Source organism: Strigops habroptila, chromosome 10 (genome assembly GCF_004027225.2).
Source record: "Strigops habroptila isolate Jane chromosome 10, bStrHab1.2.pri, whole genome shotgun sequence".
NCBI classification, from domain to species: domain Eukaryota; kingdom Metazoa; phylum Chordata; class Aves; order Psittaciformes; family Psittacidae; genus Strigops; species Strigops habroptila.
This window is the reverse complement of record NC_046359.1, coordinates 20,874,795-20,892,617: the sequence shown is the minus strand read 5'-3', so window position 1 is coordinate 20,892,617 and position 17,823 is coordinate 20,874,795. Positions and strand designations below refer to the sequence as shown.

General features: G+C 41.6%; 1 protein-coding gene and 1 long non-coding RNA gene across 2 annotated transcripts; one reads left to right on the top strand and one right to left on the bottom strand.

The window, feature by feature from the left end:
• Positions 1-817: 817 nt before the first annotated feature.
• On the top strand, positions 818-3,315 carry LOC115613641. The gene is made up of 4 exons (XR_003993457.1): positions 818-1,019; positions 2,556-2,600; positions 2,865-2,957; positions 3,066-3,315. It is a non-coding gene; the product is annotated as an uncharacterized LOC115613641 (long non-coding RNA).
• Positions 2,416-17,821, bottom strand: CEBPZ (CCAAT enhancer binding protein zeta). The gene is made up of 16 exons (XM_030499377.1): positions 17,622-17,821; positions 15,945-17,461; positions 14,684-14,915; positions 13,908-14,082; positions 13,368-13,456; positions 12,814-12,867; positions 12,048-12,150; positions 11,524-11,592; positions 10,108-10,174; positions 8,640-8,740; positions 7,061-7,121; positions 5,790-5,995; positions 4,671-4,754; positions 4,136-4,197; positions 3,968-4,049; positions 2,416-3,166 (listed from the first exon to the last, which is right to left on the bottom strand). The coding sequence occupies exons 1-16, from the start codon at positions 17,790-17,792 to the stop codon at positions 3,027-3,029; spliced, it is 3,213 nt and encodes a 1,070-aa protein (XP_030355237.1). The 5' UTR covers positions 17,793-17,821; the 3' UTR covers positions 2,416-3,026.
• Between the last annotated feature and the right edge of the window lie 2 nt (positions 17,822-17,823).

Here is a 17,823-nt window from a genome sequence, read left to right as displayed (position 1 = left end):
GTCATCTATTTCCAACCCCCCTGCCATGGACAGGGACACCTCACACTAAACCATGTCACCCAAGGCTCTGTCCAACCTGGCCTTGAACACTGCCACGGATGGAGCATTCACCACCTCCCTGGGCAACCCATTCCAGTGCCCCACCATCCTAACGGTGAAGAACTTCTTCCTTGTATCTAACCTGAACTTCCCGTTTTAGTTTGAACCCATTTACCCCTTGACCTATCATTACAGTCCCTGATGATCTTGCACGGCACCGGTTCTGTCAACATCTCCATGACAGAACTAGGATCCCTTTTCAACAGCTGGGAGCCAGCTTGTTTTCCCCTAGCAGGAAACAGGGACTGGAACAGTGCTGGCTCCCAGGAGGCGCAGCCCTGCTCCTCCACCCGCTGCAGCAGCAGGATCTCAGCACCAAAGCGCAGGCCTGCTGCCTTGCTTATCAGGAGGCACCTGCTCATGACCCTCAGCACGGGGCAACAAGACCTGGCCTGCGCTCTTAGGCCAGCTGAAAAGGCGAGGGCAGGGCAGTGGTGTCCCTGCGCAGCACACACAGGCAGTGCCAAGTCGGACTCGCTGTCAGAGGGAACTGCCAAGGGCGAGTGGCAGTGCCAAGGGCTGCCACTGGCACCCACCGCCATCACCGTGCCAAACCACAGCCCGGCCGGGCCTGCGGCGAGGCTGGGGCAGCTCCTGCCTCCCTCCCAAGCCGCCGCCTGCGCCCCAGCCGCAGGGCATGGCCTCGCTGGGGCCTCAGACACAAAGGCCGGCGCTGCACCCGCCATCATGGGACGAGGCGGACGTGAGCTAATGCACTGCACATGCGCGGCCCGCTGCGCGGAAAAGGCGCGCAACCCGCGGGCGCACTGCGCATGTGCGGCCGGTACCGGCGGTGGCGGAAGGACGCCGCGGCCCGGCGGCGGCAATGGCGCGGCGCGTCGTGAGGGGCCTGCTGCTGCTGGAGGCGGCGGGGCTGCTCGGCGCACTCCTGCTCTACCGCGCTATGGACCGCAGCCAAGGTGCGGCGGGGCGGCCGGGGAGCGGAGGGGCAGCCGGGGCGGCCGGGACAGGGCGAGCTTCTCCCCGCCTGAGGCGCTGCCGGAGCTCCTCACGCTGCCTGCGCGGGGGGTGTAGGCTTGTGTTAGTGCAGGTACACACACAGCAGTCGCTTGTTGTAGGGAACCTCGAGGACAGCTGTTAAAGACAAGCTGCTGTTTCAGTTTTGCAAAGCCAAAACCGTGGGGAAACTCTTGAAAGGCAGCACATGACCCCCAGGAACAAAGCTGGGGTTTTGCATTTGAATAGTAGCAGCATCAGTTCAAACAGGCATTTAAAAAGGAGAGGCTGTCTGCAATGAGGCAGTTATCAATCCTGCTTCAGGCACCTGCTGCTCAGCCTTGAAGGGGTGCCCTGGCTCGGGTCTCAGCCTCGCAAGCTGTGTGATTTGACGTTTCCCCGGTAGAGCACAGACCCGGCTGGCATGAGGCACCCAGCGTCATCTTGCTGATGATTCAGCTTCCCTCAAGTCTCTCAGACCTGGGACTCGGTGCCTCAGCAACACAAAAATAAGCCAAGCACCAGCTCAGTACTGCAAGATGTGCTCTGCGCAGCAGTGGCTTTACTTTGCGTTCAGGGCTCTGCAGGTCGCAGTGCTGGTTTGCCAGAGCTGTGGGAGAAGGCAGTCCTGCTACCAGCAAGGTCAGTGAGAGCCTAAAGGCAGCTGCTGCGGTGGCTTGGAGGGCACAAGCCCACCCATTTCAGCAGTAGCGTGGACTTACAAGCTCAAGCTGAACTTCACCTATGCTACATCAGTTGACATTTCTTACCAGATGCCAGCAGGCTGTTACACTTAAGGCATCTTCCTTTGCATTTTTATTAAAAAAATATATAATCAAAATCTGGAGAACAGATGTATGGACCTGTCTTGCTAACTTGGTGCTGGACATGCATGGTTTCTCACTTCTCCTCCTTTTCAGTTCTAGGTCCTAGTTCTTCTATGCCTTTGCAGAAGATAAGCTGTAGTTGTAGTTCTGGAAAGTGCAGTGAGCTCTTCTAACAGCTCAGTGCGCTCAGAACGAGGCTTTTAATGCTTTCTTTGTGCTTGTACTAGCATTTGCAAGATCCTTCTATGAGCTGCTGTAACTCATTAAACTAGCACAAAGCTATCATTACATGATTTTCTATTGGGTTGCCAGAGCAGCCCTCATAAGGATTCAGCAAACACTTAAAGCCGTGTAAGGAAACAAAGTAGTTTTCCCAGTTTTCATTTCTACATCAGCCTGCTAGAGGCATTCAGCTTCAAGTGAATCTGTAGCTTGTATTTGGTTATCACAATTGTGAGGAAGCTTAGAAAACACTGCGATGATAGGGCTGCACATATAAACTGAATACAGTCTGTAATATAATGTAAAAAAGTAAATTCAGATCACATTATTTAATGATGGCTTTAACTAAAGAACTCAAATGTAGGTAAAACTAATCTAGTTATAAAAATAGTGCATTATTTGCCCTAAAATATGTTGGGTAAAGTAACTGTGACTTATCTTTTTTGTCAGATTTCAGATACACAATGCAGAAGAAGTTCCCATCAATTCTGGAAGGTAGGTTTGCAGCTGTTGGCTTCAGAAGGAGGCTGAAGCTTCTGTTGTATCTTACATATAAACCTCATTTTATTATTGCTTAAGACTTACCCCAGGAGACACTGCAGAAGTGTTTATTGTTACGCAGAGGTGTGGCTGGAGTGTCAGACTGTTGGAGAGAGTCCTCGGAACTGAAGGACTGTACATCCAATAGAAACAGCCACAAAGTGGCTCACCTTTGGACATGCTTCACTTGGAGCTGACGTGGATTTTCCTATTTTTCAGTGTATTACAGATCCAATGAGTGGTCTGGAATTCACGGCATAAGGGAGAATGACCAAATGGCATGGTTAAGCAGCAAGAACTGAAGTAAGAAAGGTGTGTGATTTTCTAAAAAATTATTTTCGAATAATTATTGTAAAAAGTGTCCACATTAAAATGTCCAGTTCATCTTTTTGATTTCTTGCCTTTGTACTTGTTTTTCAGCCCTCTGTGTCTGAACTGTTTCTTCCTTTTGATGATGCTTTTCACATCCCTGTCGTGAAGCCACTTGTCGCGCTCTATTTCCCACTGGATCTGTTTGATATCTTTAAGAGGAAAGGTGAGAAATAAGGAGTCAACGGCTATCTCTGATCATGATGTAAAATACAGATGAAACATGTAACAGTTAAAACTTTGCTACTGTATTTATAAATGTTAATAAAGTGCAAGCTGCCTTTTTGTTTTTTTGACACCAGAGAAAGTTTTGGGTTTTTCATTTCACAGAACATACCCCACCTTCTCAGCACCTCGAAGTTTAAGACTGCTCTTGCCACTGCTTTGTATTTTACTAATGCTAGATATGCTTGTGTTAGGAGTACACAGTGCTTGAGTGCTGCTGTTCACCTTCTTCAGGTGACACCAGCAAGACTTGAAAAGCTCTACAAAGGACTGATTATCCACTCAGTATATGCACATTTAATTCATTAGAATTATTTCTGGGAACTACTTTTCCTTCACCTATACTGCAAGGAAATATCCCAGTAGGTATATAAACGGCCATGTCATATGCCTTCCAAGAATCCAGGACACTTTATCAGAGCAGAATTCACACAAATGGTTGACAGACAGCATGCTGCATCCTTATTTACAGTGTGAACAGTTCATGTGATAACTTCTTCCTCTTTTCTGAAGCCTTGTTCCGTCCAGTAGACTGAGTTAATATTAGCACGGGGCACCTCTAGTAACCAAGTCATGTCTTATCAACAGTGCGCTACTGTCCCTACTTGTGTGACTTCTGACCATGTGTGAATTTCAGTTAGAGAAGGTACATCTTGTTAACTACAGAATCTGAAGAGAAAGAAGTAAAAGAGCATTACACCTTTCTGCTGCTTGTAGCATGTACTTACTTGCATTATCTCTGTTGGCCATGGCATTCATTCCAATATTGTCAAACTTAGACCCAGCATTTTCATCCAGGAGATAGCCAAACTTTAAAGAGAGAAATTTTAGCATTTTATTACAAAGAATGAGGTAAAATGCTTGATCGCTTTTTGCTAAGTACTGATCAAACTCACCTCCTCTGCAGATGCAAGTATCTTGGCATCTTGGAGTTTTCTCTTCTTTCCTCTGCTGGATCCTTCAAACAAAAAGCATTATTCTTATGAGACAGCATTTCAACTTCAGAAAGACACTAAACCAAAGTGTTACCATGTGCTTGGCTTTTGGTGGGGTTTTTAAATTTTTTTGAGACCATCTAAAATAGCTGTTAGAAATGCTTATTCTCCACCTCCTCTATAAAAAAAAAAAAGGAATGAAAAGTTTCCAACCAAGAACTAATAGCACAAATCTGTGCATCAGGTGTTAGGAACAGATGTGCAAACCACGAGTACAACTCCATCCTTCCTTCAGAAGTTCCTCCTTTGAGTCCCAGTCTTTCAACAGCAGATTGTTACTCTGAATTAGGCCACGCTGGTTGGAGGACAACCTCCTTTTCATTCATGGTTTACTCATCCAAAAGTGTAGATAATCTGCTGTACCAAAACCCAAAGTTCTTCAGACTGTATTTGTATTAAGCTTTCTCACACGGAAATCATGGCAGTGTTCCCTTACCTTCAAGTGATCCTGCAAAATTCATCTCTTTCTTTCTCTTGCCCTTTTTAGTGACAGACTTCGATTGCTTGTTATTGTTCGGGTCTGACAGAAAAGAAGAAAAGATACATCAACCCCTCATTCTCACACCACGTACCTATATTTAAAGCACAGCAGAGACTACAATTTCTTTTTAGGCATTTTTTTGCTACAATGGTCCAAGTCTTTAGAAAAGTTTAAAACATAGCATGCACAAACAAATCTGGGATTTCTTCAACCCAGACAATTAAAAATTGGCCAGTGGCATGCCATTCTTTATGCTTTTTTCCACAGCATCAAAAAAGAATGAAATATGAATCTAAGGTACATAAAATATGAAGGCTAAAAGCAGGTGTTACATACACATTGAACACCTGCTTGGAAAGTTTGGTGAAATAATAATATGAAAGACTACTGTGTTAACAGCTGTATGAATAGTTCATCTCCTCTTCCCTCAATCATCTTCCTGTGACCTTCAGTGGCTAGTTGAAATAGCCCATTAATCTGTGCTTTTCCAGCCACATAAAGCATGTACAGGGTAAGCCGTGCTTTTCAGTTGAAAAGATAATCAAACCATGAACATGCAATGATTGGTTATTATTACAATGGTAATAAAAACTTGGGTGTATAGTTGTATTAGAAGAGCAGCTGTTACTTATGAGACAGCAATTTAAATAGAAGTTACCTCATCTAAAAAAAAAAACAAACATTAAGTAGGTCTAAAGTAATAAAAAAAAATCACCAAGTAGCATGCTTTTATTTTTCTCTTTGAGATCTTTTAATATTTCTGCCTACTGTAGCCAGTTACTTGTGTATAAAGGTACTTTTGTTACTGCCAATGTTTTCAGAATTAAAGAAACATGTCTTCCTTGCAAATTTTTACCCCCAGATGCCTAATTCCCACTCTCACTTGGGAGGCTGTGTCAGGCAATGCTTCTCTCAAGACTTCATTGACCAGAGAAGGACTTGTCACTTCTTTACTTAAAAGCCAAACCTCCCACTTAGGAAACTGAATCTGAATTTATATATACAATTACATATTAGATAACCTAGTTTTAAAGCTTTTTCTTCTCATTTTTTTGGTAAGAAATGGTACTTTACCTAGGCTGTTATCATCATCAGACACATCCATAAATACACCTCCCTCTTCATCCATATCCTCTTCGAAGTCTTCCTCCATACTTCCTAAGGAGACTTCCTCATCATCCAGATCACTGAATTCATCTTCATCATCAGAATCCTCCCCGTTAGCACTGGATCCCTCGCTTCTTTGGCCTTTCTTACTGCCTTTTGTTTTCTTTATATTACTAAAAACACACATAACAAGCTTAGCACTTTACCTGGCAAAATACTGTTACATCCAGATGACATCTACTGGCAAACACTATGTTAGAAAAGTTCAAGATCATTGCAAACCACTGCACATGTAGGCTGAGACCGAAGAAGCACGTATTATGCACTCAAGTATGTTTTCAACATCACCATGTGGAACTGTATTATAAAAGTCAACCATTTTAAGAAGTTCTAAAGAGAATCCTATTCTGAAACTAACAGAAAAGTCAGCTTCAGTATTTTATGTGCAACGTGCCTTTGCTCCTTTTCAGAAAGTCTTTTCTGCAAGACACACACACTGCTGTTATCCCTAGCAACTCTACTAAATGAAGAAATAATACTTTTGTTTTTTCTTTAAGTAAAGAAACATGGTTCTTCATCTTCTAGATGGTTACTTGGGTTTTGTCTCCTCTCTACTATTTTTTACTCACACCAGTCCAGCTCACAAAAATGTTCAGGTTTCAAGAGCAGTTTAAGCTTTATTTCTCCTTTCACACCAAGGAAAAAAAGTTTCTGTGTTGATTCAAAAAAGGCTACTTAATCATTAACGGTTCAACTAAATTTTAAAGGTCTTTCCAACCTAAATGAGTCTATGATTCACAAAACTGCTGACTTCCTGAGAACTGAGCTCTGTGATTCTGGCTTTCACAATGTCTATTTACTGCATTAGGTCCAGTTCAACCAGTCCTTATTGCAGCAGTACCATTATGCCCCATTCTACTTTTGTACTTAGTAATTCTCAAACAGAAACCTGAGACCATGAAAAACAAGGTTTTTACCTTGCTTATTGAGTCACTGCATTATATAAACAAAATACTACAAGTCTCACGTGTCAAGACAGCAGAATGTAAGAATCACAGGATCATGATGCTCCATTATGGGACATGCGGAAAAGCAGCACTACCCAGCATTCAGCTGTTATCGCATTTTTTGCAAGGTGATATTCTGAGTGGTTTTGAAAAAGGTCTGTGCAATTTTGCAAAGTAAAACTCTACGTAGGTATGAAAAGAAGAGATGAAAGAACTGATTTAAAGTCTTACCCAGCAAAATCAAGGTCATCCTGGCCAACATCAATGGCATTATCAGCAGCTTCAAACGTATCTAAGGGGGGAAAAATTGTTTATTACTACAAAGTCAAACAAAGAAATATGAAATAATGGCTAAATAAATTATTTCTAGGTATCATTTTTCTGAGCAGTTTATGTAATCTGCATCAGTAACAAAGGGCCCTGATACCAAAGGGTTCATACTCCTATAGAAAAATACTTCACAAACCAGTTACCTAAAGCTATCTGGATTTTTTTCTGAGAAAAATCTTTTTCTTTGAAAAATAATGGAAGTTTTCTTTTATCCAGGATGTAATTTCTGGCCAGAACTTGATGATGTAGGAAGCCGACAGACACAAACAATCTGAAACACTGGACACACAGTTGCCCAGTGATTCAAACTTAGTTGGCACGTGGGATATCACAAGTCTCAATACTTGCTCCAAGCCAGATAGAACAAAGACTCAATAAAGAAACCCCAAGCAAGTGTCATGCAAGCTAACCTCTATGTTAATTGTCAGATAAGAAGTATTCACTATAATTTTTCACAGAAAAAAAAGCAGGCTAAAGGATAAGAGCTCCTATCACCAGATTCACTTAGGAACAAATTGCTATATAAAATAGCAGATAGAAACAAAACCTGAAAAATTACAACTGTTGTTTCAAAGGGTAAACACTAACATTAAAGGGTCCTTAATTTAAGCTTCTGAATTTATGCATCGAATTCTCAGAGATAGTCAACTCAGAAGTACTAACAATAAAATGACAAACACAATTAGTAACAGGTTCTTGTCATAGCTAAGGCCATGCTACTTGAGTCACCAAGGAAGAATCCTGCTATGGGAGTTCAGAATTCTCTAAAAATACTGTACAAAACAGTTCTGGAGAGCGAGCTGAGTTTTGTGGGGTTTTTTGTTTTGGGTTAGGTTTGGGTTGGTTTTTTTCCAAATATATATACTATTCTATAAATAAAATATGAAATCATAAAATAAGGGACATTTTATGGTACACTAACAAACTTAGATTCTGGAACAAATCTTACACTAATTCCAAAGCAAACAAAGTATATGCTAGAGGAAGAGCTAAGATTACTGTGGAAGCTTTCTGGGGACCTAACTGAACAAATAACCTCATGAAAGATGTTAGGAAGAATATAAGGAAGTCTGAAAAAGGCCAAGCAGTAAAGCAAGAACAGAAGAAAATGTTTCATGCTCGTACAAGAAGTTACTTAACTCTCAGACGACATAAGGAAAAGAACAAAAAGACATGAACCCACAAGCTTATGTTCAAAATCAGACAATTTCCAACCATTTGAACAACCTCATTACTGGAGTAGTGAGAGCAAGACCTCTGTTACAAGATGGCCATCCAGCTGGCTTCTGTGATGGATAGGATGAAATGCTGGCTGTAGTAGCACAGAATGGGAATTGGAAAGCCAGTTTTTTTCCACTTCCGTATTCCTGTATCTGACCCTTTTATACAATATAAACTACGAAAAGGATAAATTAATGATCTGCAAAAGCAGGAAATACTGGCATAGTTACTAGAAGGGAAAAAAAACCAAACACCTTACCCAATGCTCTTTCAAATTCATCGTCATCTACATCTTCCACACTTTCTTCATCATCCTGACGCCTTTGTTTCTCTCTCCTCTTATCAAACTTAGAATAAAATCTGAAATAATATATTGCTCTTAGACACAAGATTACAGGTAATGATCTTTATGACAAGTTTATTTAAAAAAACACCAAAACAATCTGCAAGTTGTTTCACATGTATGTTGCAGGTTCTAAATGTTAAGTAATGGTTTCAAACGCATCTCAAATCCGACACGTATATTTTTTGTGTTTCAAAGAATATAAGCCACTACTGTAAGATTTAAAACAAAGAAGTTTCACAGGCAAAGGTGCCAGAAATTATTATGAACATAGTGAATTTATAAAAGGGTATAAGAAAGATGTGAAAATCTGCCTTATACTGCTAAGAAACAAAGGATCGAGTTCCACACGAATCTAATTGGGGGGGGGGGGAAAGAGATTCATCCATTAAGTTCTAAGAAATTTTCCCCTGTAGCCCTCTTCTTCTGTGTGCTTAGTTCTACCTTCTGTCAGCCACTTTGAACCACTTTCTCTCCTTCATTTCATATTAAAGAACCAAACACAGAAGGCAATTTTGGGCAGATACAAAAGAGTACAGCATTTTGTATGAGAGACTAAATGTGTAATCTCAGTTTTGGTCATCTTCAATATAACAACTGTTAACTTTCCAGAGGGGGCATGCTTTTAAGCTGCTTTTCTTTAATCTCAAAATTAATATGACTTTTTAATTTCTTTTTTATATTATATTCCTCAATATTATATCAATTGATTAAAACTAGGAAGTTCCATTAACCTGATACTTCACAAAATTTTAAAAGCCCCTACAGCAACGACTATATTAAAACAAAACAAAACCAAACAAAGTGAATTCAACAAACTAAATGAAGTTAATTCAAACACACATTTCCTAAGGAGACACTAACCAGTATTCCGATCTAAGAACAACAAATCTTTGCCATGTGTGTCACTTCAATTTTAATGTTAGAGTTGCATTTTTATCTCATATGACTAATAAAAAAATACAGAGAAAACTAGCTCCTCTTTTTTTGCATTGTTCCATTCTAATAAGCTTTGATGCTAATAACATAAACAAGGTATATTCCATTATTTTTTTAATATATTTCTAACGCATAAGAATTACAACCCACGAGACATTCATCATTACCTATTGTTTAAGGCTTCTTAATTACAACATCAACTTAACTTAATTTTAGACTACAAGTGCTGGTTGCCTATCTTCATAAGTGATATTCTTTCCTAAGCACTTTTGACAGATGTTGAAATTACATTCTACGGGAAGTACTATCATCAGAAGTCACTCAAATTAACCAAATTTTGCAAACACTTGGAATACCACAGAATACTTAATAAAATGCCATCAGTTTTGATGGCACTGCATTAAAAAACAACACTTAAAATGAATGTTCGCAAGTATTTCATTACCTATGAAAAAACACTTCATCCACTGGGATTTTGCTTTCATCTTTGGCACGGAATTCCTTACTGTTGACTGCAAAAAGTAAAAAAGAACTGATTTTACCTCAGGTTGAAATGACTGTTATTCTTTTAAAAGGTTAAACACCATGAACAGACAGAAGTATGCAGATACCCATGTCATCCATTAAAAAAAGTGGAGCTCAGCTCAGAACCTCTTCAAACTAACAGTGAGTTAACAGGGAGGTTTGCAACCACCTACAGCAAACTGCATTTAAAAAAAAAAAAAAAGGGAGGAAAAAAAGTAGTAGGAAATCAGATAAACTCGCGGCCATGCACTGAAACACTGACACCACTTCTGCCCAGTGCTCCTGGCAGTACAAATACTCATCAGCAGCTGCAAGGCAGGACCATACACCAGCTGAACATGCTCAAGAAAGGACTGAACCTCACCCTGTCTCCAGGGCTACCCCACCACCACTTCTTCCTTGCCTATCCCTTCCGAAGACTTCATAGACATCCACTGCAGCACTCCAGTTGTGCGAGTCATCCCACCGTGTTTCTGTGATGGCAGCTATGTCATAGCTTTCCTGTTGCACACGGCTACTGGCTCCTCTTGTTTGTTGCCCACGTTGTGTGCATTAATGTAGATGCTCTTCAGTTGGGCTACTGATCCAGCCACTTTTTTGGGGGGAGAAGCCCTATTTCCTACGTGACCATTCTCAGGTGCTTCCACGGTTTCTCACACATTAATAACCCTTGGTGTCTTTGCTGCCTCCACTGAAACGGCAGAGCGAAGGACCGGACAGGCATATTGCCCCTCAAACATTAGCATGCTGTCCCCAGGCTTGTCTCTAGCTAGGCTGGGTTTATCCCTTTTATCCTTCTTATAAAATGTTAAATATTTTTAACAACTTTAACAAGTATTATTCATAAAACTAGGATGCCAGACTAAGAATGGCACGCTTGTGAGAAGAAAATTTAGTATTTTATAAATTCTTGTCTCCAGAAATTCATACCCTAACAATCTGCTCTTCTAACTAGAAATATCATTACCTCAAATAAATTGCAAGGCTTTCTCTAGCCCTCTCCCCCCTCCTCCAAGTGGTCACATTGCCAGATATGAACAAATTTGAAACAATGTTCTATACTACTCAAGAGACTAACAGTTGAGGTAATTGATTTTCTCTCTGTCATTTGTTCTTAAAATGATTCAATGGATCCAAAGTTTAAGCTGTGGAGATTCCATGCACCCTCAACAAGATTAGACCTGATCCTGAACATCAGACACCACCACTGCACTCCTGATGGGCAGGACTTTCTTTTATCACTAACAGAAATAGCACAGATGGTGCAGATGACACATCTACAACAACCAGATAAAAAATGTTTAGCCATCATAATCCTAACTGAAAAGAATCTTACCTGCAAGAATCTGCATATCTTTCATAAACTGCTTCTTCTTCGGCTGCATTACCACACTGCTGGTGTTTTCTGTAACAGAACATAAATCAGAAACAAATTACCATTGATGTAAAACTGTCAGGAGTGACTGATACACCAGAGGGTTTTGCTGCCATCCATAAGGACCTCAAGAGGCTGGAGAAATGGGCTGACAGGAACCTCATGCAGTTCAACAAGGCGAATTGCAAAGTCCTGCACCTGGGGATGAAGAAACCCATGCACCAGTACATGCTGGTGGCTGTACAGCTGGAAAGCAGCAATTTCTGCACTATGGATGTGAAGGACAGCAGTATGTGATTGTCAGCTAGTTCTGAGTTGCAGACATCTCTCTTGCAGCCCTGAAGACTGATCCCACTCCTCTGTTGCACAACATGCACCCAAATACTGGACAAGCACCAAGGGCTACTTGGCAATCTGAGAGAAAAAGAGTTTGGCCATCATCAACAGACAAGATCATACGCTGATATGTACAGAGAAGTTCATACCTTTGCCTTTATGGAGTTTGGGATTTCTGTACACAAAGCGATCCAAGAATCTCATTAATGTGAAATCCTGCAAAGGGTCACCTGAGTACTGAATGTGATTTCCCTGAGAGAAGAAAAAAGCCAAATATCATTGAGGTCTTCGTTTTAGAGAGACAGCAACTAAACACAGAGGACTCAAACAGATCAAGAACAACATTAAACCACACTTTAAATCAAAGACAAAGACCTGGCGATACTTCACCACATAAGTCTGACCACTTCATACACTTCTGTACAGGTTCCTATTTTTGGAATTTCAGTTTTTTCTTAACTAAAAAACACCTCCCTCACTTTGTTTCAGTGATGAACTGCCTTGCAATGTACTGTGCTAACAGCAGTTAATCTTCAGCACTATTTCTATACCATATATTCAAGTGAAAATAAATATTCTAAATACATAATTATGTAAGTTTGAGTATTTTTGGCACAATACCACAACTGTATTAAAAAAGAATTTGTCCCAACAGTAGGGTTCCCCACATAAAAACTCATGCTAAATAAAAAGATAGACCAAAACTTTAGAAAAGTTTTAAAGATCATGTAATACCCACATTTCCACCATTTCTACTTCTTTTTATAACGCACTTTAATTCCCTGAAAAGCTTTGCATTTCAGTGTACGTTACAGTACTGCAGAGTGCAAGGAGGCTTTATAATGTATTTTTCCAACGTCAAGGACAGCTTACGTAAATCAACCTTCAAAACTCCAGACCAGAAGAAGCACTTACTTGTAGAATTGTTTTTGCAAATAGGGCCACAGATGGATGAAAATGTTCAGAAAGCTGAAAAACATGAATTGCTTATTTATTTCTACTCCAAAAATAAATGCAATCATTACTCATGTTGACATGACTCCTGACAACACCACTACATCATAAGACTGCTCTGTAACTCAACAAATAACACACAGACGCACGCAGTAGTGCAAGGCTGATGTACTTTGCCCTTGAACAGCTGAAGAACTTCAACTCCTCATCTTTTGTTTGCATGAACTAAATACGTTCCCACTTACATAAAAAGCTTTAGCGATACAAAGCTAAGATCTGAAAGTCAAAAAATATTCCTACTGTCCAAATCTCCACTTAAAAATTGCTACTCCCTTCTCTTAAATATCCGCATCACATGTAACACATGCAAGCTTAAAGTTGAACAATGTGTCAGCTTTTATCTTTCTGTTATGTTACCCAGGTAGGCACCCCAAGAATAAGCAAGTTCACTTTCTTCTCTCAATCCAAGGGCCACACTGATAAACACAGTAATGTGCAACATAAGAATGCCTTACCTTCTTCAGTTCCCAAAGGCTTGTACTTTCAGCACCGCAGTATAAAGGACTCCGGTGCATAGGATCATAGGAAGCTCCACTCTTCCTGCCTGAGGGGCGGAGGAGAGGAAAACAACTTCAATTTCCTCAGGCAGCTTTATAAGAGCATTACTTTCATTTCACCATGACAGTAATGCTGCCCATCATTCTTAGCTAGACAGCTCACAGATGCACTCAGTACCAAGTAACTATATTCAGCTGCCCTTCCCCACTGTATGACCAGGGGCACAGGTGAGTTCCTACATGCTTCCAAGGAAGCTCCTGAAAACCCCTGTTCTGTTCCAAAAAGTCCTCAAGAAAGAGTGAAAGTAGAAGCAGGTTCGCAGCTAACAAGCTTCACTAGTGAATGAGCAGTTACACATCCTAATCTTGGCTACATTACTTCAATTTGAAAAATTAAAATAATGTTTTAATCTCTTGATATTACAACAAGCCTTCATCAACATGCCACTGTTACAGGATGTTAGAAGATAAATGAATTATATTTTCTTGCTAATTTACCTCCCAAATTCAGATGATGCACCCATGAGGCTGTTGAATTTGAATCATTTGTTTTAGCAGAGTTTTCCATTGTGTTCCTCTCTTCACCTTCTACTTCTTTATCTGCATCCACAAATTTTTCCTCATCCTCTTCAGCCTCTTCTTGATCCTTAAAGCACTCTTCATCATCTGATTCCTAAACAACAAAAAATGTTAGTGAGCGGCTTTTCCTTTCCACTTTTATTCTCGTTTATTAGAAAAATGCACATGTAATTCTTAAGAAGCTACTTACAAAAATACAAATGATGGCCAACGTTTAAGCAACACAAATTTTTGGCCTTGATACCCCACTTAAAATTGAACTTTACAGCTTACATCACACACGTGTAATGGTCTCTCCCTGCCTAAGAAAGGGAAAAAAACCCCAGTCCTGCCTAGCTCTCCTTCAGAGACAGCACACAGAAGAAACAGCCAGCCATGTTTTGACAAAGCTTTTGGGTGAAGAATGTTCACCCACTTACTTACACAGCATTTAGCAAATTAATCCTCTCTCCATGAATCAAGTTCATAGAACCCACTAGAATTCTTAAACCATCTTCTATGAAGACTTTTAATGGTTTGACTTGATGATCTTAAAGGTCTTTTCCAACTTAGTTGATTCTATGTTTCTATGTTCAAGTGCTTTCTCCCATAACATATTAGCAAACCGTCAAGTTACTATTAAGCAGGTTAGAGAAAGGTGCTTATGAAAATACCTCTTATTGAAAAAACAATGAGATAAAGAAATCATCTTATACCACATGATCCTGCAGCTGGGCCCTTAACTCGGGTTTTACTTTCAGAAGCTCAGACAGAAGGTACAGGGTTCCACAAATGAAGGGTGGCATTTGTCCACAAGTGACTTGAAGTAACCTCTTCACAAAGGCCTTCACCCGCCGTAACACTACATCTGCCTTCAGGGATTTATAGATAAGGTTAAGAAACATGGACGGCTTTGACCAGGTTGCTAAAGCAGGATCTAGAAGCTTCCTGTAGAACACACAGGAGAAAATATTGCTGATTGTCGTAATGCACGTAGGAGAATAATTGCTATTAACAACAACCATCTACATTTTTCAGTGCTATGCAAAAGACCAGTGACGGCTTGTTCCCCAACACTCAAAATCATCACGATCAACCCTGAACTGTCAACAGCTGTGTACTATTTCTAGATATACATGGGAATCTGAAGATAAAAATCTGTAAAGAAAAAAAATGCAAGAAAATATACAGAAACTGAGTTCAACTGAAAATAGTTTCAAAATTTGAGGTGCTTAAAGTAATAAACTGATCTGATTTACTCAGATGTTAAAAAAAAAAAATAGAAAGAAAATGGGAAGCAATCACCATGCTGCACTCTCAGACCACACATATATATTAGCATTTTCTGCTCCATGTTTTTTCCAGGCTGCCAGGCACAGTAAGGCTCTTAAGTGCATTGCACATTCTGGGGGAACTTGAGTTCCCCTTTACAAAAATCAGCAATTTCCCTTTGGTCAACTAAACAGAAGCCTGCAAGAACCTTACAAAGAGTCTAAACAATCAGCTGGGACAAAAGGAGAGATAACTTTTACAACACAAGGCTTTCCAAACACACAAATTAAATGATCTAAAGAATTTGTTAAAGTAATATTCTCCCTCGCCCATATGAAAAAAAACCCCAATATTTTAGGCTATTACATGACTAAATCACAGTATCCGTAAATATGATTTCAGAAGTCATTGGTAAGTTTGAAATAACATCTGGAATTACAACATGCTCCAGGAAACAGCGCAAAGGATGCAACGTGTATGTTGTGTTCTCAGGACCTATCACTACCATTTGTTTTATCCTCACATTAAATCAAAGAAATGACATGCACTTTCTTCTAGCTCACACAAACCATCACAAATTTTTAGCCAGTGAGACACAAAACTCACAAGATCTTAAAAGCAAAACAAGTGTTTCTACAACTTGAAATTAATGATGACTACTTCATAAAATGAAATTTCTATACAAAGTGCAAACCTGCCACTTACTTGTACAGTGCTGCATAGTATCGATCCGACACAGTCTGCTGAGAGTCCATCACTTGGAACAGTAACATCAGGGCCTGGATGCTGGTACTGAAGTTCACAAGGTGCAGAACTTTAAACAACGTGTCCATTTGCTCTTTCACCTTCTCATCACCAGTCTCAGCGTAAGGGTAAGCCCTGTTCACCCCGCAGAGCAGAGCACTGAGCATTTTGGATTCAACATCTTTTTTCTTTATGCAGTTCCGAAAAAAGCAGAAGTACAAAGCTATCAGCTTGTTGGCCAGGGCACTTTCTTCGTGACTGAGGACTATCTGGTTCAGAAAACAGATGGCGTAATACTGAGTTTTCACGTTAATGTTTGACCGGTACAAAAGCCTCTCCACCTCACTGCACACTACTCCCTTCATATTTGGATGCTTGTGAAGCAACGTCTCTAAAAGGTAAGAGGCTTTGGTGGCAATTTTGTTCTGAGGGTCTCCCAGTTTATTTACCAGCTGAACAAGCAGAACTTTCTCCTGCTCAGGCTTGTTACAGAGAAGCTCGTGGGCAACTGCCAGCGCTCGGGATTTCACCGCTGCCAGAGAGTCATGACTGAGTGTTTCTAACGCTTGCACAAACTCTGCCACCTGCAGTTTCAGGTGATGCTCAAAGTACCACAGTATCAACCGCCTGTCCCTGGAGTCCCTGTTGCCACTCGACATCTTCTCTATGTTGTTAAAAGGTCGCTGCGAGAAAGACCATAATTTTCGGTTGTCTGGTAAGAGATCTGAAAGGAGAAGCTCCTTGAAAGTATCCAAAGCCATGAGGCTCTGATGCCTGCTGCCCTTCTTCTTTATGAGGTTTACCAAGTTCTCAACAAACTGGATACTGTGGACAGCACTGTCCTGAATGAGAAGGGTCATTGCTGCCATCCTGTCAGCCAAGGTACCCGATGACACAACAGTTTTCATCCAGGCAGAAGAGGCCCTCTTCTGATAATCTGTTTTATTCTTATACAGGTCTGTCTCATGCTCGTACAGCTTCTGAGCCAAGGCCTTATACTTGGACAGAAGCTCCTGATTTTGTGGCTCTGAAGAGAACTCACTGGTGTATTCCTGATCATACCATTTGCCCCCTGATTTGATCAGTATCCCTTGCCTAGCATGAAATTCAAAATCTTCTTCCAGCCTCTCTTTCTTTGCTGAAAGGTGCTGGCCCTGGTCACCAGCAGAAGCAGCTTGCTTCTTCTTGCTGTCTTTCACACCACTTGCCTTTTCCTTGACTTTTTTGGGTTTTTTCTGCTCCAGCGAAGGAGGGTTAGCTTCTTTCTTGCTCTTCTCTTTCTTCGGGGGCTTCTCTTTCTCCTGGCTGCCGCCGTCATCCTCCTCCACCACCAGGCAGCTTTTCGCGTACTTGCCGATCCCCAGGGAGCTGACGAACGCCTCCAGCTCCCCTTCCTTCAGGTCGTCGATCGCGTCCTTCCTACCGCCGTCCACCATCTCCTCCGCCTCGTCCACGGCGCATAGCATCACGTAGTCTTGCTGCGGGCGGCAGCGCACGGCGGTTACAGGGGGCGGGCACGACCGGACGCTCCCCACAACCCCCCCCCGCCCCGCCGCCCCAACCGGGCCCGTCCCGGGTGTGGGGGGGGCCCATCCGCCATGTGCTCCCGCTCCCCCCACGCCACCCCACCTCCCTTACCTTGGTGCCGCCGAGGCGCAGCACCTCGTCCAGCGTGAACCCTTCAGCATCTCCATCTTCTCCTTCTCCTCCTTCTTCTTCTTCTTCTTCTTCTTCATCGCCCTCCTCGTCGCCGCTGTCGCCACCCGCCGCCTTCGGGTCCCTCACGCCGAAGTCCCACAGCGCCGCCATCACTACCCGCCGGAAGCTCCTGCGCCACACG

What these genes read in the sequence shown, in the direction of transcription:
- CEBPZ (XM_030499377.1), bottom strand. Translation starts at nt 17,792, where the DNA reads ATGGCGGCGCTGTGGGACTTCGGCGTGAGGGACCCGAAGGCGGCGGGT. An exon ending in GCCTTTGGGAACTGAAGAAG is followed by an intron (nt 12,868 to 13,367) that starts GTAAGGCATTCT and finishes CATGTTTTTCAG; the next exon opens with CTTTCTGAACATTTTCATCC. An exon ending in GATGACCTTGATTTTGCTGG is followed by an intron (nt 5,996 to 7,060) that starts GTAAGACTTTAA and finishes GTGTGTTTTTAG; the next exon opens with TAATATAAAGAAAACAAAAG.